This window comes from Rhinoderma darwinii, chromosome 12, assembly GCF_050947455.1.
Source record: "Rhinoderma darwinii isolate aRhiDar2 chromosome 12, aRhiDar2.hap1, whole genome shotgun sequence".
Classification (NCBI taxonomy): domain Eukaryota; kingdom Metazoa; phylum Chordata; class Amphibia; order Anura; family Rhinodermatidae; genus Rhinoderma; species Rhinoderma darwinii.
The window spans coordinates 7,654,212-7,679,333 of NC_134698.1; the positions used below are offsets into that span (position 1 = coordinate 7,654,212).

General features: G+C 44.6%; 2 protein-coding genes across 4 annotated transcripts in view; both read left to right on the forward strand.

The window, feature by feature from the left end:
• Positions 1 to 1,654, forward strand: part of LOC142665089 (olfactory receptor 5AR1-like) — a 64,550-nt gene extending 62,896 nt beyond the window's left edge. For all 3 annotated transcript variants that reach the window (XM_075844632.1, XM_075844633.1, XM_075844634.1), the window contains exon 3: positions 694 to 1,654. In XM_075844632.1, coding sequence (XP_075700747.1) covers positions 694 to 1,654 — 961 coding nt within the window. The remainder of the gene's footprint in view (positions 1 to 693) is intronic.
• Positions 710 to 25,122, forward strand: part of LOC142665096 (olfactory receptor 5AR1-like) — a 29,191-nt gene continuing 4,778 nt past the window's right edge. Inside the window, exon 1 of the mRNA XM_075844643.1 lies at positions 710 to 781. The gene's annotated coding sequence lies outside the window, so the exon portion shown is untranslated. The remainder of the gene's footprint in view (positions 782 to 25,122) is intronic.

Here is a 25,122-nt window from a genome sequence, read left to right on the forward strand (position 1 = left end):
GACATGATAATGGGAAGTGAAACTTATCATAGGTTGTTCTAGGAAAAAACAGGGACCACTCACCCTATCCCTGTCAGGTTTCCTATACCTACTAGTGCCGGTTTATTAACTAGTGTAACTACCAAGTATTGAGCCTCGTCGTGACCAATTTGTTCCTTATCTACGAATAAAAACTTGCACTGTTCAACTGCAATCTGTGTTGCGACATTCTGATCGGGATGGCACAACAACCCCTGCACACCACTGGAGTCATCAAACACCATCACTGACTTTTCTAACACTGGGAACCAGGGGCATTTGCCCCATGGCTTTTGCCCAGCCAGATCTTCCAGCATTAGCCACATTCAATTGTATCTGCTTCTTCCACCTTCACCAGTACCCCATGGTAGCCTATCTTCAGAGTCTAACAACACGCCTGTGTCCAATGTGCTATAATAGAGCATAACTGTGTCATCATGGCCACTTCTCAGAGGAGGAAGAGGACAAGGCACTCCATTTTTTTTTGTTTTGCAGGGAAGTGGTGACATGCAATAAAATATGCAAATATAAGAATATATACAGTAACACTCCATTATAGTCTAAGGGAGATATGGAAACAGCATAGAAAGTGTCTTAAACAATTCTAGAAGCTATGGCCACAGTCTCCAAAGTCAACTTTTTTACCAATCGTGAGCTTCTTATTTTCTCTTTCAGATACTGGGTAAATTATATGGAGACATCAAACCAAACAAGTCCAAAGCGGTTCATTCTTCTTGGCTTATCCGACGTTCCTCAACTACAGGTTATATGTTTCCTTGTATTTTTGGTGATGTATTTGATCACATTTTCAGGAAATGTTTTACTAATAATTGTGGTGAGGACCAACCCAACCTTACACACACCTATGTACTTCTTCCTCTGCAATCTCTCTTTCATTGACATCTGCTTGTCCTCAACCATAGTTCCCGTCATCTTAACTAATACTTTATCCAAGGACAAAACTATTTCGCTATTGGGCTGTGCTTGTCAGATATTCTTCATACTACTACTTGGGGCAGTAGAGTGTATTCTACTTTCGGTCATGGCTTTTGATAGGTTTGCAGCCATCTGTAGGCCGTTGCATTATAATCTTATTATCAACAAGAAGGTTTGCGTTTTCTTTGCTTTAACATCATGGAGCGTGGGCCTAATAAATGTCCTCATACAAGTGCCGCTTACTTTCCGATTACCTTTCTGTAAGTCTCATCATGTCAACCATTTTTTCTGTGAAGTGCCTCCTTTATTAAAATTGTCCTGCAAGGATCCGCGGCTTAATGAGATAACAATGTATTTAGCAGCCGGAATTATTGTCATGGGTGCTTTCCTCTTGACTTTGGGTTCATATGTTCATATAATTTCCACGATTTTGAAGATTCGCTCCTCACAAGGAAGACAGAAAGCTTTTTCCACCTGTGGCTCCCACCTCACTGTGGTCATCCTCTACTATGGGACTATCCTGATTATTTATCTTCAGCCTCGATCTTCTTACTCTCCGGAGATAGACAAGACCTTGTCTGTTCTTTATGGTGTGGTCACTCCAATGTTGAATCCCATTATCTACAGCATCAGAAATAAGGATGTTAAGAATTCTGTAATAAATAATATAAAAAGAAAATTAAATCTCCATAAAACATGATCACGTGAGTCCAGGGGTATACATAGAAAAGAGAAGGGCCCAAAAGCAAAAATCAAAATCGCCACCTGATTATAGTGGCAACAATTTTCCACCCAGGACCGAATGGTCTGGTGTTTTTTACCCTCTACACGCCCGTACTTGACCATTGGGCTAATGCCGCACCCTTCTGTTTGTAAACAATGCAGCTCCCTCTGGAGAGGGGTGTCCTGCACAGGTTATTGGCGGCCATTAGTTAAAAGTGATGGGACCAACTAGGGTTAAGACCCTATCACTAAGGACGTCCACCTTAGCCTCATGGTCTACCTGGTATCTATTACCTCATGTGCCATGGTATCTATGACCTCATGTGAGTCCATTTTCTAGACCTGTTTAGATCCTAATAAAACAAATCAGTCCTTCTTGTTGACATAATCGAAATAGAAAATTGTATTTTAGTTTCCTCCTAGATAAGTGATAAAACTACCAAATCAATGCAGAAGTAGAAAACATTTTTAAGACCTCCTTGAACCCTTTTGTGACCAAGGCCTTCAATGTTTGAATATTTACAGCAAAATTTTGGAATGACACATTTTGTTAGGGGAATTTAGAATTTTATTTTCAAACCCAAAAATATATAATATAAATAATAATAAATTTTTTCATACTTTACCCATTCATTGTTTTTTTTTGCCTGTATGGTGCATTAATATGCGACCTATCTTTTAACTGTTTAATTTTGGGCAAAAATAGAAAAGGCAAAATTATTTTCTTTCTTTTTTTTTCTTTTTTTTTTTTTGCAATTTAATATTACTATTTACCCCCTTCAAAATATATTATTTATTATTCAAATATAAAATTTAAATATTTTACCACAGGCGGCACAGATAGCAGATGCCCCCCGTATAAGAGCAGTTTCTGGGCTTCCTGCTCTCTAATAGTTCACCGCCTGCTTTATGGGTGCCCCTTTATATTGAGCCGTGAAATTCACCGTCAAATCCTTACATGACAGCGGACCCTCTTACCTAGCTGCACAGGTTGCACAGAGGTATATGCACCACTGTAATTAAGGCTAAGTTCACATCTACATTAAGGCCTCTTTTGCTGACAGAATCATGTTGGATACATTTTTAATGGATTAAAGCTTAAAGGGGTTATGCTTTTTAAAAAATGTCTAGATTTTGGAAGGGTACCCTGACAAAAAGCCGATCGCAAGTATTCCCCTGCTGGGCACCCTAGGAAAATCAGCTGTAATCTGAGGGGGAACCTCGCAGTTAAGGTACTCTTACACTGGCCACTTTTGGCCGGTGCAATGAGCGCTGATCAACGAGACAACTCGTTGATCGACGCTCGTTTGCTCCAGTCATTTAGAGCTATGTATGGGGAGGAGCGGTAGTTTCTCCGATCGCTCGTCCCCATACATTATCATCAGGTCGGCAGCGCGTCTCCCTGTTTACACAAGAAGATCTGCTGCCGATAATAATATTTTCGTTTTTTAAAACGATACGATCAACAAATAAACAAGCGTTTTCTCGTTCATCTGCTGATCTCTGACCTGTTTACACGGGGCAATTATCGGTAACGAGTGTTCTATGAACGATCGTTTGACCGACAATTGGCCCGTGTAATAGGGCATTAAGTGTTCAATTTGCCTGCAGCACCACCGCAGGAGAATTTTAGCATTACACACATTCATATCATTAAGTTATCTGTGTAAGGCTAGCCCCACAAATCAAATAGCTGTCGGCCAAACTCCCGTGTGGCCATCAGCTATTCCTCCCGATCCTCCCATTCACATGCTTGCTTAGCTCGGTCAAGCGTGCATGTGTTCTCAATTGGAAGAGAAGGTGTAAGCCGATGCCAGACACCTAGCGGTGGTTTATCTCACCTAAGAACAAAAGGTATGTTGAAAACCAACAGCCAAATCCTTCATTCCTCCGACATCTGCCGTTGAGAGTCAGGAGGCCCCCCCATACACATTAGATGGTCGGCCATTTCTGACAAAATCGTCAGGTTCGGCCATTGTAATCCTAATGTGTATGGCCATCTTATTTCTCTACACGACAGACGCATGACACTTGGCGTGGCATAAGACACGTGGCACAGAGGATGAACTCGATGCCAACACTAGACTTCGCTCAGAAACAAACACAACTACTGGATACGAGACACATAAAACACGATACGGGAACACTGGGAGCAGGATACAAGTAAGGGACCATTTGCTAGCGAACATGGGTAGAACCAACAACGCTCAGGCAAGTAAAGGAAGAGCAGAGCCCTTTTTATAGTCCAGGTTGTAAAGGGATTGGCTGAGGAACTAAACACAGATGCGGGGAGTGAGCGCGCGCACACCCTACAGGACACCGAGTGGAGCTACAGCAGCACGTTGCCGAGTTTCTCTAAAGGGGGAGACGCCGGCATGAAGAAAGTGTCCTGCGGTCGCGGCTACTGGTATGTAGGACGTTCCGGCAGTCAGCAACTGCGGGCACAACACAATATACTGCATATATATGTTCCATGTGGAAGTTAAAAGTAGAAAAAAAATATTTTGAAAAAAAATGTCACCACTTTTGGTGGTTTTTAATACATAGATGTAAAACGTATTGACCTAAATGTTACATCAACAGAAAGTACGATATGTGACAAAATAAAATTGTCAGAATTAATTAGATACATAAAAATTATTGATGAGTTATTCTCAGATAAATTGACACATACTAGATTTTTAAAAATCCGGCTTCGTCCTATGGGCTTGTCCACACGCTGTGGAATTGCCGCGTATTTCCGGCCGGAATTTCGGCCAGAAAATATGCAGCAGAATACAGTAGCAGCAAAGTGGGTGAGATTTAACAAATCTCATCCACATGCTGCGTTAAATTTCCGAGCCGAAATTTACCTGTGGTGCGTATGTTTCGAAAACGCAGCATGTCAATATAATCGATAAATTATTTATACCCCAAATGGCAGGATTAAAAAATACAACTTGTTCTGCTAAAAACAAGCCCTTTTACTGCTTAAACGATGGAAAAATAAAAAGTAAATGGTTTGGTCATTTCAGCACAAACAGGCCTGATTAAGGGGTTAAGTGGAGAGTAACCAGTTTACCAACAGGTTCGATTTAATTAGAAAATAATAGGTTTATCGGTTCAGGGCTGTGAAATTTAGCATTTTGGTGTCCTTTTCTAACCATCAATGTAACATCAACAGAAGACATAAAATACACAGTCGCATCACATTATTATGACCACCTCCTACTTTCGACGTAGATCATAAAGGAAGTGATGTGTCAGGGGCCGGCTTGATCGGTTTATAAAGAGTGTGATAGGCTGTCTGAACACATATCACTCGTTATTGTCATGGGTAGAAGGAACAATTTACCAGAGTTGGGATGATTATTGACTTTTGGGCCAAGGGTGGCAGTATTTCTCAAACAGCTCAGTTAGTGAACTATTCGCATGCTGCGGTTTTGAAAGGGTATAGTGAGTGGACAAATGGCACTATTGGGAATAACCGACATGGAAACTGCAGAGCACCACGTGCCATTGATGTGAGAGGTGAACGTCAGCTATGAAGGTGCGCGAGGGACGAACGACACAACACAGTGGAGCATCTCACCGTAAAAAAAAAAACGGGCTACCGAACGTTGTTAGGAAACGTCAGTATCTTTAAGATTGTCATGACTACTAGCCTAGCTTCTGGGTGGCTCCTGTTTGAGTTGCAGAGCCAATCTCAATTCTCTGTTTTCTTCCTATCCGATGCTAGGGTGGAGTATTTAAGTCTGGTCAGTTCTTTCATTGTTGCTTGTGAATTTCTTTGTGTATGCAAGTATCTGATCAATCTCCTGGCTACGCCTTGTATCAACTGACTATTTGGATTCTTGGAACTGGACCTTGGCTTTGTCTTTAGATTAACCCTTTTGCTCAATGTTTTGGACATTCTGCTCCCGGCTAGTTTTGACCTCTGCTACTCCTGGTATTCTTCTGCTTTCTGATCTGGACTTACAATCTCTCCTGGTTGGGTACTCTGTTTGCTGTTTACCCTCTGTCTGTCTGGTTTATATTCTGGTATTGCCTGCATTGCACCTTCTGTGCAACACTCTATTCTGTTAATGCAACCTGGGTTCTATGCAGCCAAATGCAACCTGTCTTGCGGTGGGCTCTGGTGAAGACCATAGAGTAGCCCTAGACTCTGCTGATCAGAGTAGTGACGAACTTGAGGTAGCGGATTACATGCACGCTTTATCCAGATGGTCTCCAGCTGCCTTTGGGAATCGCTTACAGAGCAATTCCATAACTTGCACTCTGGGTAAGTGCTCAACTAGTGATTTCATTACATATTCAAAAGCCCTTTAAAAAAAATTATCTTTCCACTATGGAACCCATGCACAGCCTAGTGAAACAGGTGCTCGGTCTGACTCAGCTGGTACAAGATCTGCCCAAAAAGATTCAACACCATGAGACTGCACAGCTCCAAGCAGTCGTTACAGCTGCTACTCCAGTTGAACCAAAAATGAACTTACCGGATCGTTTTTCTGGTGATCGTAAGTCTTTTATTAATTTTCGAGAGAGTTGTAATTTGTATTGTGCTAAGACCTTTTTCCTCTGGTAGTGAGCAGCAGCGAGTTGGTCTCATCATTTCCCTAATGCAGGAAGATCCTCAAACCTGGGCCTTTTCGTTGAGACCTGATGCCCCTAAACTTTTTTCTGTTGAGACCTTCTTTGCAGTCCTAGGTTTAATATACAATGAACCAGATATCACTGCAGTGGCAGAAGCCAATCTGTGTTTTTTCCAGCAAGGACGGCGTCCTGTCGAAGATTACTGTTCGGAATTTAGACGTCGGTCCGTCTCTTCACAGTGGAATGATGCAGTGCTTCGATGTCAATTCCGCCGAGGCCTTTCTGAAACCTTGAATGATCTCCTAGTAAGTTACCCTCCGCCCTCGACTTAAGAGGATATCATAACTCTTGTTGTGCGTCTTGCCCGATGTCTACGAGCGAGCAAAAAAGAAAGATCAGCAATGGTCATTCCCCTTTCCTCCGCTGAGATCCTTCATCTGATGCACAGCAGCCCTTGCAGTTGGGCTCCACGATGTCTTCTCAAGAACGGAGACTATTCCAGAAATGCAGAGGGCTGTGTTTCTATTGCAAGGACGCTTGTCATATGCTGAAGAACTGTTCCAAATGTCCAGCTCTGGAAAACTATAGAGCCTAGATGGTCCCCGGGAATGCCACTTGGGAAGTCAGATTTTTCCCACATTTTCTAAAAAAAATCCTTATGCCTGTTAATTTATTGTTAATAATGTTTGCATTTCTAATCAGGCTTTTGTAGATTGTGTTTCTGCGGCAAATTTTTGGGATTTTCAGGTTGCTAAAAAATTGGCTATTCCCCTCGTTCAACTGAGTAGCCCCATCAAAGTGTCTGCTATAGATAATACCCCTCTATCTCAGGGGTCGGTCAAATTCTCCACTCTGCTTGTTACTTTGGAAGTGGGTACCTTACATATTGACCTAATCTAGTTTTTTATCCTAGAAAATTTGCCTTCCGAGGTAATATTGGGTATTCCATGGCTGCAGACACAATCTCATTATTAATTGGGTAAAAGCAGATTTAATTAAGTGGAATCCTAAATGTTAAGAATCTTGCATATCTCTGTCTACTACTAATGTATCTTGCAACGCACCATTGTTGCCTCAGTGCATTCAAGATTTTGACAATGTTTTTTCTGAAATTGGTTGTGAATCTCTCTGTTAGGGAATCACAGGTTGAGCAACAGTCAGGATGTCAGTTTTATGAAATTGCTAGGCTGCTGGAAACTACCGGGAGTGAGCGTGCAAATAAATCCGCAACCTCAAATCCATCACAACTCTGATCGACAGAGTCTAAGACTGCTCTATGGTTTTCTCCAGAGCCCACCGCAAGGCAGGATGGTTTTTGCTGCATAGAACCCAGGTTGTTTTAACCCCTTCCCGCCACAGCCCTTTTTCAGATTTTCATTTTCGTTTTTTCCTCCCCACCTTCCAAAAGCCATAACGTCTTTATTTTTCCGTCGATATAGTACTATGAGAGCTTGATTTTTGTGGTACGAGCTGTAGTTTTCCGTAGCACCATTTATGTTGCAATATAATGTACTAGGAAACGGGGAAAAAATTATTTGTGGGGTAAAAAATTTAAAAAAAAACAGTGATTTCTCCATGGTTTTTTGCGCGCCGTTTTTACGGAATTGACTGTGCAATTAAAACTACATGTTAATTTTATTCTATGGGTCAATACGATTACGCCGATACCAAATATATATAGTTTTTTCTATATTTTACTTCTTTTACAAGTAAAAACAGAAGTGTAAAAAAAGAAAATTTATTTTGCGTCGCCAAATTCCGAGAGCATGAACTTTTTAATTTTTCCGTCGATTAAGTGGTATGAGGGCTTATTTTTTGCGGGATAAGCTGTCGTTTTTAATAATACCATTTTGGTGTACATGCGACGGTTTGATCACTTTTTATTTCATATTTTGTGGGAGATAGATTATGGCGTTTACAATTTTTTTTTTTACTGCGTTCACCGTGCGGGTTAAATAATGATATATTGTAATAGTTCAGACTTTTACAGATGCGGCGATACCAATTATGTTTATTTTATTATTTTTTTACTATTCTCTAGGGGGAAAATGGGAAAAGGGGGGTATTTTGAACTTTTAATATATATATTTTTTTCACAAAAAAACAACCTTATTTAGCTAATTTTTACTTTTTTTATTAGTCCCCCTAGGGAACTTCAACCAGCGATCGTTAGATCGCTTGCACGATATACTGCAATACTAATGTATTGCAGTATATCGTGATTCTGACAGGCAACTAATAAGCCCTGCCGGAGGCAGGGCTTAATCGATGTACAAAGATGGCGGACCTGGGGGCCTTCATTAGGCCCCCAGGCAGCCATAGCAACCTTCACCACCCCTGCGAGATTGCGTTGCGGGGGCGCGATGAGCTGTTAAAGGTGGTCGCCCCCCTCTTTCTAACAATTTAAATTCTGCGGTCGTTATTGACTGCAGCATTTAACGAGTTAAACGAGCGGGATCGCGCTTGAGCGCGATGCCGCTTGTTACTCTGAAGTGTCGGCTGTAACAAACAGTCGACACCCGCATCGTATGGAGCGAGTTCACTCCGTGAGCCCGCTCCATACTTCCCCTACCCGACTTTGGTGTATGGATACGTAAAATGTCGGGAAGGGGTTAATAGAGTTCATTGTTGAATAAGAGGTGCAATGCAGGCAATAAATGAAAGGGTAACCAGACAGCCAGGAGGTAAACAGAAAGTCCAAATCAGTAAGCAGGTGGATATCAGGAATATTAAAGGTCAGAACCAGTCAGGAGCAGATAGTCAAAATCAGTAAACAAGGGGTTATCCAGAGACAAGCCAAGGTCAGTTTCCAGTAGCTTGATCAAAACACCCGAAGACAAGGAATTTAACAAGCAAAGAAAGAGGGGAGGAAGACAGGTATAAGTACTCCACCCTTACACCTGACAGGAGGAAAGACAGAGAAGGGGAATAGGCTCAACAAGGAAAATCAGAACCGCCCAGAAGCTAGACTTGTAGTCATGGCGGTCTAAAAGGAACAGGCGTTTCCTAACAGTACCCCCCTTTCTACGAGGGGTCACTGGACCCTTAAACCTCGGCCCAGGTTTCAAAGGAAACTTTAAATTAAAGATTTTAATTAAATGACTAGCATGTACTGAATAGGCAGGAACCCAAGTTCGTTCTTCTGGCCCATAGCCCTTCCAGTGCAACAAGTACTGGGGACTACCCTGACCCTTCTGGAATCCACAATCCTCTGAACCTCAAACACCATATGTCCTTCTACCTGAAATAGAGGAGGAGGTTTAATGAGTGGATTTGATGGTGTAAAAAAAAATTTAAGGAAAGATTTGTGAAAAACATCATGAATTTTAAAAGGCGGAGGAAGAGCCATGCGAAAAGACACAGTATTAATAACTTCAACAATTTCATATGGACCAATAAACCTAGGGGCAAACTTACGAGACTTTATGTTGCAGATTTTTAGTAGAAAGTCACACCTTTTGACCCACACTGAACACAGGACCCACCATATGTGTTTTTTTGTCAGCATTTTTCTTTTGAATAACTTAGGAGTTCTTCAGATTCAATTGAACATGAGCCCAAACTGTGCACAGTTTAATTGATTCAACTTCTACCTCAAGGTTATTACTAGAAGAGGCGGAAAATGAACCAAAACGTGGATGAAAACCATATTTACAGAACGGCGACGTATCAAGAGAAACATGGTGACGATTATTTATAGCAAATTCCGCTAATGGAAGATACCAGACCCATTCAACCTGATTATCAGCAATATAACACCTAAGATACTGTTCCAAGGTTTGATTAAAGCATTAAGTTTGACCATTAGTCTAAGGGTGAAATGCAGAAGAGAAAGATAACTGTTCACCAAGTTTTTTACAGAAAGCTCTCCAGAAGCTAGACACAAATTGTACACCTCTATCAGGGACAATATTTTCCGGAATACCATGCAGACGAACCATTTGATCAATAAATAATTTACACAGAGTTTTGGAATCAGGGAGGCAATGGAATGAAATGACACATTTTATTGAAACTGTCCGCCACAACCCAAGTGACAGTTTTTCCTTCAGAGGGAGGTTAAATTGGTGATAAAATCCATAGAGAGATGAGACCAAGTTTTCTGTGGAACAGACAATGGCAGCTGTTCACCCATAGGACGAGTTCGAGGAGTCTTAGCGCGAGCGCAGCCATCACAAGCGGAGACATAGGTACTCACATCACGAGACAAAGACGGCTACCAATAGAGCCGCGAGGCTAATTTTTTAGTACCTGTTATCCCTGGATGGCCACACAAAACAGAATCTCGGAATCATGTAACTCATTGAGCAAACAAAATCTGAACTGAGGAGGTACAATCAACCTCCCAGCAGGAGTTGCTGATATTCTTTAATCTCAGTTGCAAGATCAGGTGCTATTGCAGAAACCACTATCCCCTTACATAAAATAGGTTCAGGATGAATGTCGGGGACATGTGAGGAACAGAAACTTCGAGATAATGCGTCGGCACTGACATTTTTTAGACCTGGGTCTGTAGGTTACAATAAAGTCAAATCTGGTAAAGAACAAGGCCCATCTAGCCTGTCTGGGATTGAGTCTTTTGGCTGATTCTAATAAAGTCAGGTTTTTATGGTCAGTCAGTAAAGTAATTTGATGTCTAGCCCCTCTAGATAGTGGCGCCATTCTTCAAACGCCCGCTTAATAGCAAGAAGCTCACGATTACCTATATCATAATTCTTTTCTGTAGCAGAAAATTTGTGAGAAAAAAAAACACAGGGACAAAAATTTGTCAATACAGAAGATCCTTGAGACAACACAACCTGCCTATTTCTGAGGCATCAACCTAAACAATAAAGGGACTAAAAAGGTCTGGATGAACAACTGCAGGCACTTTTACAAAGCACCGTTTTAAGGTTTCAAAGGCGGAGACCGCACTAGGTTTCCAATTTACAAGATCAGAACCCACTTTCGTAAGATCCCTCAAAGGTTTGGCAATGGAAGAAAAATGATGAATACAGTTTCGGTAATAATTAGAAAAACCCAAGCACCTCTGCAGAATTTTTAGTGAAGTGGGTTTGACCCAATCAAGAATTGCCTGAACCTTAGCGGAGTTCATATGAAAATCATGGGGAGACAAAACATACCCCAAGAAATAAATTTCCTGAAATCCAAAAATAAACTTTTAAAATTTCGCGTAAAGACAATTTTCTATCAGCACTTGAAGGATGGACCTTAAATGTTGAACATGAGAGGACCAAAACAAAAGAAACAGAAGAAAACAAAAGAAAATATAATTTCACTTATAATTCACTTATAATTAGTCATACCCAGGTACATACAGACATTCATTTGTCTGTTGATTAACTTTATTGTGGCTTTCTGTATGCATCGTCTTTTACTGTACCATCCCTTATGTTATACATACATCAGGATCTTGTATCCAGCATAGGCGTTACTATATTGATGTTGCATTAATTGAGTGTTGACTGGTTCAGAGCTTTATCCATAACCTTATTTCATTCTGTATTTTAAGCTTCTCTAAAAAATTATATATTTTATATTCATAATATTCTGCTCATTATGCATCTGTGGATTCTATGACTTCATTGTTTTCGAGTAGGTTTAAACACATGTGTGGAGTTTTTCTAAACCACTTTCTAACATTGTAGGACCATTGTCTAATTTGCTCCTGTTCAGGTAGAAGGAGATATGAAATTTGAGGTTCAAAGGATTGTAGATTCCAGAAGGGTCAGGGGTACTCTCCAGTACTTGATGCACTGGAAGGGGTATGGGCCAGAAGAATGAACTTGGGTTCCTGCCTATTCAGTCCATGCTAATTGTTTAGTTAAATTGTTTTTATTTGAAGCTTCCATTGAAACCTATGCTCATGGCCCCTCGTAGAAAGAGGAGTACTGTTAGGAAACGTTCTTCTCTTTAAGATTGTCATGACTACTGGTCTAGCTTCTGGGTGGCTCTGGTTTGAGTTGCAGAGCCAATCTTATGTCTCTGTTTTCTTGATGTGTTGAATAAATAACTTGGCCAACTGAGGAGCAGAAGGAAGACTGGTCAGAGGAACGAAGTGGGCCATCTTCGAAACTCGGTCTACCACCACCCAGACAGCACTGCATCCAGCAGAGAGAGGCAGGTCCATGATAAAGTCCATCGCTATATGCTGCCAGGGAGCATTGGGCACAGGCAATGGCTGGAGCAGACCAGCAAGTCTGGAGTGGGTGGCCTTGTTGGCTGCACATACAGCACAGGAAGAAACAAAGTCCACAGTATCCTTGGGCAGAGTGGGTCACCAGAAGTGGCGAGCAATTAAATCCTGGGTCTTACGTAACCCCGAGTGACCTGCCAGTCTAGAGAAGTGTCCACAGCAGAGGATTCTTCCACGATGAGCCAGGCGCACAAAAGTCCCCCCTGGAGGAATATCCCCGATTTGCAGGGGATTGACCGAGACAATGCAAGACGGATCAATAATGTTCTGTGGATTCTCAATGGTGTCTTTTGTCTCGAAAGACCTGGACAAGGCATCGGCCCTCACATTCTTGTCGGCCGGGCGAGAATGAAGCTCAAAATGAAACCTTGCAAAGAACAGTGACCACCTGGCCTGACGAGGGTTCAGCCGTTGGGCCGTCTTAGGCCGTCTGGAGGTAGGTCAGATTCTTGTGGTCCGTAAAAATCAAGATCGGGTGACCTGCGCCCTCTAGTAGATGTCTCCACTCTTCCAGGGCCAATTTGAGTTGCGTTCTGCGGAAGAGAAGAGCATAGAGAAGTATCCACATACCCTTGACTTGCCCTTGGGACCTCTCTGGAACAGGAGTGCACCAGCACCGACAGAGGATGCGTCCACCACCAACGAGAACTGCAGAGAGACATGCGGATGATGAAGGATAGAAGCTGACGTGAAGGAACTCTTCAGGCTGTTGAATGCGGACTCTGCCTTGGGAGTCCACACCTTGGCGTTCATACCCTTCTTAGTAAGGTTAGAGATGGGAGAAGTCAGTGAGGAGAAGTTCAGAATAAACTGCCTGTAAAAGTTAGCAAATCCCAGAAAGCGCCGTATGGCCCTCAAGCCTTGAGGACGTGGCCACTCCAGGACAGACTTTACCTTCTCAGGGTCCATCTCGAGACCTCGATTCGAGATAATGTAGCCCAGGAAGGGTAGAGCATCCTTGTCAAATACGCACTTCTCCAACTTGGCGTACATGTGATTCTCCCTGAACCGCAGCAGAACCTGACGGACATGTCTCTGGTGCGTCATAGGATCTGGGGAGAAAATCAAGATGTCATCAAGGTAGACTACAACACAAACATAGATGAGGTCACGGAAAATGTCATTCACAAACTCCTGGAAGACCGCGGGAGCATTACACAGGCCGAAGGGCATTACTAGATACTCATAGTGTCCATCACGGGTGTTAAATGCAGTCTTCCATTCATCGCCCTGGCGAATCCGGATTAGGTTGTAAGCCCCACGCAGGTCTAGTTTAGAAAAAATCTTTGTACCACGTACACGGTCAAACAGTTCGGAGATCAGTGGCAACGGATATTTATTCTTCACCGTGATCTGGTTAAGACCAAGGTAGTCGATGCAAGGATGAAGAGAACTATCTTTCTTTTTGACGAAGAAGAACCCGGCTCCTGCTGGGGAGGAAGACTTTCGTATGAAGCCCCTTTCTAATTCTCTTTTACATAGGCGGACATGGACAGAGTCACTGGCAAGGAGAGAGGATATGCCCTACCACGGGGAACGGATGCGCCAGGTATCAGTTCAATAGGGCAGTCATATGCCCGATGTGGAGGCAATGTCTCCGCCTCCCTCTTGCTGAAGACGTCCGAGAAGGCAGCATAATGACCCGGAAATCCTGTCAATGACTGAGGCAACGAAGGCTGAGCCTGAACGAATCCTCCCCAGGCAACGACCTTGACACTCAGGACCCCACTGAAGAACCTCTCCCGAATTCCAGTCCAGAACTGGGGCATACAGTCGGAGCCAAGGCAGGCCCAGCAACAGAAGAATTAACAGCTTTAGACAGGACATAAAATGGTAGAAGTTCGGAGTGAAGAGCTCTCACTTGGAGCCTCAGAAGCTTGGTCACCGCTAAAACCGGGTCTGGCAGAGGTAGTCCATTTACTGAAGAAACTGTCAATGGGCTCTCCAGGGGGACAGTTGGCAATTGTAGAAGGTCCACCAGCTCTTTGCGGATAAAATTAGCAGCGGAGTCCAGATACGCAGAGACCAGATGCGTTCCCTCGCCGGACACTATAGTCACGGGTATGGACAGTTTAGACGCAAGTCCCTCTTTGCCCAAGGTCGTCACTCCAAGCAACCCTAGGTTTTGGGACTTTTGGGGACACAGGCGCACAAGAGGGCCCTCGAGGCCTCAATAAGACAGAGTCCAGATGTGAGTCTGCGTTGTCTCTCTTGGGTAGATAACTTATACTGATCCGTAATTACCGATTTCTTAGAAGGATCGACATCTGAGGACAGCAGGTTTTGCTGCAACGTAGGAACCATACTAGGAAGAACTCCCTCCCGTTGAACCTCTTGGCGGCAGACACGGATCCATATATCGATCCGGGCAGACAGAAGGATGAGGTCATCCAGGGTAGATGGCAGATCCCGAGCGCAGGGCCGCCATCAGGAATTTCAGGGCCCCCTACAGCTAAATTTTCTGGGCCCCCCTACCGTGGCACCGCCTGTTAACGGTACTCCGTCCAGCACCATATCATGGTACCCAGGGCCGCCATCAGGGGGGGTATTATGGGTACTGATGTGAGAGGCCCGGCCAAACCTAATTGAAAGGGGGGCCCGGCAACTGCCGTGACTTGCCTTTGGTAGAAAAAAAAAACAGGCCCCTGCAATGGGGCTTGTTTTTTTCACCAAAAGAATGTCGTGAGCTGCGGGCCCCCCTTTCAATTAGGTTTGGCCGGGCCTCTCACATCAGTACCCATAATACCCCCCCTGATGGCGGCCCTGGGTAGCATGGGGGTCGTCATGGGGGCCGTCAAACACTGCCGCCCGTGCGACCGATCGCGCGCACCCGCAAACTCCCGCGCATGCGCACCCGCTAACTGCGCACCGAATTTTGAGGCAGATTTTGACCTGCCCAAACTATCTTGCCGCGTTTTTTGCCCGCGGCGATTGAGGACAGCAGACAAAAAACGCAGGGAAAAATGCATTTTCTGCCTCCCATTGATTTCGATGGCAGGTCAGAGGCGGAACCGCGGCAAGAAAGGACGTGCTGCTTTTTCTTTTTTCCGCGACTGGCTCCCATTGATTTCAGATTAAATCAATGGGAGGCGGTTTTGGAAGTTTTTTGGTGCTGATTCTGACGCAGTGTCCGAGTCAATATCAAGGCCCAAAAACTCTGTGAACTGGGCCTTATTGTTAGGGCTTATTCAGACGAACGTGTAATACATCCGTGCAACGTGCGTGATTTTCACGCGCCTCGCACGGACCTATGTTACTCTATGGGGCCGTGCCGACTGTCAGTGATTTTCACTCTGCTGCGACTGTGATACGCTGCGGATTTTCCACAATAAAATGTGTTGCATAAAATCCGCAGTGTTCATACCTAGTGTGTTCCTACCCTAAGGCCGGATTTACACGAGCATGTGCTTTTTGCGTGGCGTTTTGCGCATGCAAAAGGTCCATAACAGCTCCGTGTGTCAGCCACGCAAAAAGCACATGCTCGTGTAAATCCGGCCTTAGGGTAGGAACACACTAGGTATGAACACTGCGGATTTTATGCAACACATTTTATTGTGGAAAATCCGCAGCGTATCACAGTCGCAGCAGAGTGAAAATCACTGACAGTCGGCACGGCCCCATAGAGTAACATAGGTCCGTGCGAGGCGCGTGAAAATCACGCGCGTTGCACGGATGTATTACACGTTCGTCTGAATAAGCCCTAACAATAAGGCCTAGTTCACAGAGTTTTTGGGCCTTGATATTGACTCGGACACTGCGTCAGAATCAGCACCAAAAAACTTCCAAAACCGCCTCCCATTGATTTAATCTGAAATGAATGGGAGCCAGTCGCGGAAAAAATAAAAAGGAGCACGTCCTTTCTTGCCGCGGTTCCGCCTCTGACCTCCCATCGAAATCAATGGGAGGCAGAAAATGCATTTTTCGCTGCGTTTTTTGTCTGCTGTCCTCAATCGCAGCGGGCAAAAAACGCAGCAAAAAACGCGGCAAGATAGTGTGGGCAGGTCAAAATCTGCCTCAAAATTCTTTAAGGAATTTTGAGGCAGATTTTTTCGGCCTGCAAAATACTCTGTGTGAACAGGGCCATACATAAACAGCACTTTGAGACACTTTACTCACCGTGTCAGAAGAGCTGCTCCCACTCCAGTCCTCTTCAGGCGATGTCTTCGGTCCAGATGTCGTCCTTGACCTCCAGGCTCCAGAAAATGGCGGGGATCGTAGAACTCCTGCCGCCGCGCAACAACTAGACTCCTCCCCCTCTCCTTACGCAGCTACGCACTGGAGAAGGAGGACGAGGCGGAGTCGGACGAGGAGGACGACGAGGAGGCGGAGTCGGACGAGGAGGCGGAGGATGAGGAGGCGGAGTCGGAGGCGGGCCAGCAGGTAAGTAAACTGTGCGCCGCTGTCCCTGTGTGGCTGTCCTTCCCCGTAGATCGGACTTGTGTTGCGGGCGCACCGCCTCCCTCTCAGCGGCGCGCCTGGTCGTTCGCGCGTGGGCGCGGTCATGCGCGCGCGGGTGCGAGCTTGCGGTCGTTCACGCGCGCGCGCAAGCGGTGTTTCGCGGCGGTGATGAGAGGGGGGCCCGCAGCTCACGGCGGTGTTTGACGAGAGGGGGGCCCGCAGCTCACGACATTGTTTTGGTGAAAAGAACAGGCCCCATTGCAGGGGCCTGTTTTTTCTACCAAACGCAAGTCGCGGCAGTTGCCGGGCCCCCCTTTCAATTAAGTTTGGCCGTGCCCCCTACACTAGTACCCCTAATACCCCCATGATGGCGGCCCTGTGTAGCGCGAATCACGCGCGTCACCCGGAAGTGCTTCCGTGTGCCGTGCACGATTTGCACGCACCCAATGACTTCAATGGGTGTGTGCTGCGCGAAACACGGGCAAGTATATGACATGTCGTGAGTTTTACACAGCGCACACACGCTACGTGAAATTTACTGACAGTCTGAGCGGCCCCATTCACTAACATAAGTCTGTGCGACGTAATAAATATCACGGACGTATAACCCGTTCGTGTGAATAATATTGTCATTTGTAGTGAATTTTCGGTGCACAATCCGCACCAAAAATAGGAGGCAAGTAAGTGGCTTATTCAGATGTCCATGTTCGGTCTGTGATATAAGGACCGTGTATCGGCCATATTTCCCGGACCGACCACAGTTCAGGGAGCGGGGTTTCTAGCATCACAGTTATCTATGATCATAGTCCCTCCCTTCCCGTGGGAATACTGTCCCCGGTCCCGTACTGAAAGCATCATTACAGTATGGGACAGTATTCCCGCAGAGAGGCAGGGACTCCCAGCAACACTGATAACTATGATGCTAGGAGTCCGGCACCATGAATTGTGGTCAGCCTGTGAGATACAGCCGATACACGCTCCGTATGTCACGGACCGAATGCGGCCGTCTGAATAAGGCCTTGGTCTAGTTACACAGTGCGGTGAAATCCCATTTTTTTGCCACAATTTTTGCAAAAAAACGTGACTTGACCGCACTGTGAGAATATAGCCTAACAGCACTTTTCATGTTTTGTATCTTTTTTTTATGCAATTTTCGTAATTACGGCACAAATCACGCGGTTTTGCCGCGATTTTTACATAATCGCGGCAAAACTGCGCCATTTTTGCCGCGATTACGAAAATCGCGGCAAAAAAGCGCTAGGAAAATGAAAAAATACCAAAAAACTTTTTAACCAACTTTATACAATCTACAAATGGGGTCAGGGGGATGGGAATCAGAATGGATAGGGGAACATACTCACCAGCCTGCAGGTCCGGTCAGCAGTGTAGAGGAGCTGGGGGCCGGGATCTCCACACGCAGCTTCAGCACATGCTGCATCTTCCCCTCCAGTGAAGCTACAACAGGTATGCAGGGGCTGCCGCGAGTGTTGCTAGGGGAGTGTCGCTAGGGGGGTGTCGCTAGGGGGGTGCCGCGGGCTTTGCGAGGGGGGCCCGTGAGCGTTGCGAGGGGGGGGCAACAGTCCGAGGGGGGGGGGCGACGGCAGCCCGGCGGGCCCCTTTTACTTCATCCATGTGGCCGGGCCCCTGACGGGAGTACCAGTAATACCCCCTGATGGCGGCCCTGCCCGAGCGGCAAGCTCGTCTTTAATTCTGGAAGATAGTCCGTGCCAGAATGCATCCACCAGAGCCTCATTGTTCCATGCGAGCTCTCCCGCCAGGGTGCGGAAGTGGATGGAGTACTCACTCACGGAGGCGTCTCCTTGGTGCAGGTCAATCAAAGAAGCCGCTGCAGATGAGACCCGTTCAGGCTCCTCAAACACCATGCAAAAAGTCCGGAGGAAGGCAGGGAAGTCACGGGTCTCTGGTCCTTGTCTCTCCCAGATAGGGTTCGCCCATGCAAGAGCCTTTCTGGTGAGGAGGGAAATGATGAAAGCGACCCTGGCACCATCAGATGAAAATGTCCTAGCATACAAGCTGAAGTGGATCTGGCATTGATTAAGAAAACCACGACAGGTACTTGCATCTCCGTCATAGTGATCAGGAAGTGACAAAGAAACGAGCGGGTCAATACTGCCAAGAGGTGTAGACTGAGGATCCACATTGCCAGGAGGTGTAGTAGGAGGAACAGCAGCTTGTGCCTCCTGCCGACGTGCAAGAATGTTCAGCGCTTGGAGGAGTTGGTCCTGTCGGGACCGGAGGTCCAGCATATCCGCTCGCATCTCCTGTGTCGTCATCATAGTCTTGAACCGGCCAGTGGGGTCCATGGCCTGAGTGTACTGTCACGAAGGGTCTGTGGACCCACTGGGCCGTACCGACTTGGCAGTAGGGCAGCTGGCCAACCGGGCGCAGGTCACAGTCTATGGTATATAGGGTACCTGTGGCAGCACGGACAGTAGCTTGGCAGGAACTAGGCAACGGGTGGACGTCAGGCGTGGAGAAGCAGGCAAGCGTGGTATCCAGCACAGCACGACTATAGCAAGCACGGCACTAGAACGGGATACAGGTACAAGAACGGGAACAGGAACACTGGGAGCAGAAAACACTAGGGGACCATTTGCATAGACAGACTAAGGGATACACTACAACGCTCAGGCATAGAATTAGGGGACTGGACCCCTCTTAAAGTCCAGGGTACTCACGGACCAAAGTTTGTCCATCCGGTCCGGTGCGCGCGCTGCCCCTACGGGATCCGGCAGAGGTGAGTGGACTCGTCTCCTGAGGAGGAGGCTGGGGCCAGCGCTTGCCGACTCGTTGCTGCGGCTGTCAGGGCAAGGTTGGAGCTGACAGCCCGCAGCCACGGACATTACAGTTATGATGTGGTGGTATTATTCAATAACTGTATGGGGGTACCTGTATCTGGTACAGTGGTATATATAGTGGTATGATTTAGTAACTGTATGTATATGGATAATTTTTTTGTGTGAGAGGAGGGACATATGATTTGGGGCTTGCAACACTCCTGGAGGCACTAGAAATCAGCAATGCAGTGCTCTGTACAACGCCTTCTGAATTGGTTGCATTACTGATACAGTAATTCAGCATTTGAGGCCCCACTTTTAACTTTGCCTAGGGTCACAATTTGTTTAAAACCGGCCCTGGGCATATGGAGTGGCACGGTCGTGCGGCAGACGCTGAGCTACGCTGTTTCCGTAACTCCCATAGAAGTTAATGGCAGTTACAGAAGCAGTGTAGCATGATAAAGTCATTATAAGTTAGTTACATGAGTGCTTTGTGTTATACTCAGTTGTTAAATATGGAAATAATTTGCATTATTTATGTTTGTTACTTGTGTTCTAAACTAGTAATAAAATGTGCAATATAGATTTGTATAGTTTTATCAGCGCGTGGGCGTGGTTAGGTTATTGGGGGCCAAGGCACATTCTTTGCACAGGGGCCCTCTGCAGTCTGTGTCTGCCTCTGCAGAGAACAAACACCCAGCAACCATTGCTGGAGGAACACAAACTGGTGGCGGCAGCGTTATGGCAGAATTTTTTCATGGTATTCTCTGGGTCACTCATCCATGTGGACGACTCTCTGAACCGATTTGGGTATGAATCCATCATTGCAGATCACGTCCACCATACATGCTGTTTATCTTCCCTGGGGCAGATGGAATCTTCCAGCAAGATAATGCATCATGTCACACGGCTAGAAATGTACGTCAGGTTTTGTAAGTGCACGACCGAGACTTCCAAGTACTTCCCTGGCCCCCTAATTCTCCAGACTTGAAACCAATTGAGCATTTGTGGGACCTCGATCGTCTTGTTTGCTCTATTGATCCTCCCCCCGCGCACTCTCCAGTAAATGTGGGATGCTCTGCAGTCAGCGAGGCTCCAGATACCTGAGACCACCGACGAGCACCTTATTGATCACCCCCAGCCCGTCTACTGCTGTCCATGCTGCACACGGTGGTTACTCTGGATATTAGTAGTGGTCATCATAATAATGGGACTCGACTGTGTATAATAAATGATATGTATAAGTTTATATCGTCAGAGTATTCATTAAAAGTTTTCTATTCCTGACACTGAGAAACAAATATAACCCACAGTAGAGACTAATGAATAACAAGGGAGTTTTAGAATTACTTTGGGCTCTGATGTCCTACAATACATTTGGGATCAATAAAAATATATAAGAATGATTTCTCAGCCTGAGCTTGGTTTATGGGAAATTCCATTTCCATCATGTCCACATATACATGTGCTAGAGGGTACAAAGACAACCCCAAATAAATACTTTATTAAACCAACAATAAAGCTGTGTCAACAAGTCACTGGAAACCCGATTCTGTTGAGGTAAGTGTATTGCCAATTTATATGTAAAGGGTGGAAATCACTAAAGGAAACAAAGAAATTCATCAAATACAACAAAAAGACTGAAGTAACTGATAGCAGCACTAATATCTGTGTAGAATTGTTGACAATATTAATATTTTGGAAATGTGCATATTGCTTTGCTTATATTGTCACTTCACAGTTACTATATTCCTAACAGGGTATATATAAGAGGTCTTCGCTGTTGTTCTTCTCCTTAGCAGTCACAGCAGCGATCACATCGGCGGCCTGCCGTTATCTGTCAAGCCGTGTGACCGCTGTTCACCGCTTCTCTAGCTGAGCGGCTGACTTTCTCTGGTCAGCTGCCGGATCTAGAGCTGGGCATTGACAAGTAACTGCCGATGAGCAGAACAACAGCGAAGACCTCTGCTGCTCTCATATATCTGCCAGGAGTGTGGCAACTGGTTGGTGCTGTAGCCGAGCATTATCTTGAGCATGGAGCTAATTTCTCCTGATTCACAGTGCACTGTGAGCAGGTTCCTCTGAGTCTTCGTGCTGCTCGGCAAGTGCACTCTCTGAGGCACAATTCATCAACCTGTTTACGGTCTGTGATTTATCTGCTGGACATAAATTACGTACAGGACCATCTAGCAACATAGTATCACTTAAAGATCAAAATACGAGCAGCTTTATCTGTCAATTGGAGACACATCAAATGTATCTAAACAGCAAAACACACACAAAGTAACCGTCTTACAGAGCAATTTTTTATTTTTATTTTTTGTTGTTGTTTTGTTTGAAACATTAGTTTTTTTAATTAAGATTTTTGAACAAAAATTATAGGAAATAAAAACTACATAGTGATATGGTTATATCATCAAGTGACATATTAGGCACAGTTTAAACAATGTAAAACCGAATAGGAAAAACAGAATAGAACAAAGTACAAAGTAACTGTGATCAGGTGTTTGAGATTATTGTTGATTTTTTATAATTAGTTATGAGCCATACTAGTCCTTCTCAATGAATTAGAATATCATCAAAAAGTTAATTAATTTCAGTAATTCAATTCAAAAAGTGAAACATGTATTATATAGATTCATTACACACAGAGTGATTAATTTCCAGCATTTTTTTTCTTTTAATGTTGATGATTATGGCTAACAGGTCATGAAAGCCACAAATTTAGTCACTCAGAAAAATTAGAATATTTGGTAAAAGTTCAAGATTGTAGACTCATGGTGTCACACTCTAAACAGCCAATCAAGACAAAACACCTGCAAAGGTTTCCTAAGCCTTTAAATGGTCCAACAGTCGGGTTCAGTAGGCTACACAATCATGGGGAAGACTGCTGACTTGACAGTTGTCCGGAAAACAGTCATTGACACCCTCCATAAGGAGGGGAAGCCACAAAAGGACATTGCTAAAGAAGCTGTTCACAGAGTGCTGTATCCAAGCATATTAATGGAAAGTTAAGAGAAAGGAAAAAGTAGGGTAGAAAAGGTGCACAAGCAACAGGGATAACCGCAGCCTTAAAAGGATTGTCAAGAAAAGGCCATTCAAGAATCTGGGGGAGATTCACAAGGAGTGAACTGCGGCTGGAGTCAGTTCTTCAAGATCCACCACATACAGACGTATCCAGGACATGGGCTATAACTGTCACATTCCTTGTGTCAAGCCACTCATGACCTAGAGACAACGTCAGAAGCATCTTACCTGGGCTAAGGAGAAGAAGGACTGGTCTGTTGCTCAGTGGTCCATCTGTTTTCAGATGAAATTTAATTTTGACATTTCATTTGGAAATCAAGGTCCCAGAGTCTGGAGGAAGAGTGGAGAGGCATCAATCCAAGTTCCTTGTGGTCCAGTGTGAAGTTTCCACAGTCAGTGATGGTTTCGGGAGCCATGTCATCTGCTGGTGTTGGACCACTGTGTTATATCAAGTCCGGAGTCAACGTAGCCGTCTACCAGGACATTTTTGAGCACTTCATGCTTCCCTCTGCTGACAAGATTTATGGAGTTGCTGATTACATTTTCCAGCATGACTTGGCACCTGCCCACACTGGCAAAAGTACCAATACCTGTATTAATAATCACAGTATCACTGCGCCTGATTGGCCAGCAAACTCGCCTGACCTAAATCCCATAGAGAATCTATAAGGTATCGTCAAGAGGAAGATGAGAGACACCAGACCCAACAATGTAGACGAGCTGAAGGCCGCTGTCAAAGTATCCTGGGCTTCCATAACACGTGAGCGGTGCCACAGGCTGATCGACTCCATGCCACGCCACATTGATAACACCTTAGCAGTGCCACAGGCTGATCGCTTCCATGCCACGCCACATTGATAACGCCTCAGCAGTGCCACAGGCTGATCGCCTCCATGCCACTCCGCATTGATGCAGCAATTCATGCAAAAGGAGCCCCGAACAAGTATTGAGGGCATATACTGTACATACTTTTCAGTAGGCCAACATTTCGGTATTAAAAATAATTTTTGAAATTGGGCTTATATAATATTCTAATTTTCTGAGAGACTAAATTTTGGGTTTTCATTAACTGTTCGCCATAATCATCAACATTAAAGGAAAAAATGCTGGAAATAGATCACTCTGTGTGTAATGAATCTATATAATACATGTTTCACTTTTTGAATTGAATTACTGAAATAAATAAACTTTTTGATGATATTCTAATTCATTGAGAAGGACTAGTATATCCCAGCGCTTAAGGAAATAATCTTTTTTGTGGAGAGCTGAAGCAGACATGCATTCAAACCAGCAGTTGTCATTTACATTTCTTATCAAGCCTGATAAGGAAATAGAAGAGTTCTCCTTCCAAGTGGAGGAGATCATGTGTCTAGTAGTTATGAGAACATTTTGTAATACAGTTTGAAAGGTTATCGGAAAAGTATTCAATTGAATCGAAAGAAGAGCTATCCCTTGGTTGGGAGTTAAAGTAGTTCCATACAGATTTGAGAGAAGTTGGAATACTTTATTGCACAATATTTGGACTCTTTTACAACTCCGCCATAAGTGAAAGAAGGAGCCCTCGAGACCCACATATACAACATATAGTAGAGAAGTCAGGGATGATTTTTGACAATCTCAGAGGAGTGTAATGCCATCTATAGAATATTTTTCTAGCATTTTCCATATTGTTGATACACTTAAAATGTTTAGCGACTGCATTAAGAGCTGATTCCCATTAACCATTTGTGATTGATTGAACAAGGTCAACAGCCCACTTAGATTTAATGGAGTGAAGTGGATCTGAATTTTGAGTTAAAGAGGCTCTGTCACCACATTATAAGTGGCCTATATTGTACATGATGTGATCGGCGCTGTAATGTAGATTACAGCAGTGGTTTTTATTTAGAAAAACTATCATTTTTGGCGGAGATATGACCTATATTAGCTTTATGATAATGAGTTTCTCAATGGACAACAGGGCGTGTTTTACTATATGACCAAGTGCGCGTTGTGGAGAGAAGTGTATGACGCTGACCAATCAGTGACCAATCAGCGTCATACACTTCTCTCCATTCATTTACATAGCAGATAGCGATATAGCTATATCGCTATCTGCAGCCTCATACACACACACACTAACATTAGTGCAGTGTCCTGATAATGAATATACATTACCTCCAGCCAGGACGTGATGTGTATTCAGAATCCTGACCACTTCTGTAGCGTCTCTTTGATTTACAGCATAGCAGGCGTAGTCTCGTGAGATTACGCTGTAAACTGTCATTCACAGAGAGATCTCGCTGTGCTGTGCTGTAGTCTCACAGAGACGTGCAGAGGAGTGGTCAGGATTCTGAATACACATCACGTCCTGGCTTGAGGTAATGTATATTAACTGTCAGGACACTGCAGTAACGTTATAGTGTGTGTATGTGGCTGCACATAGCGATATAGCTATATTGCTATCTGCAGTGT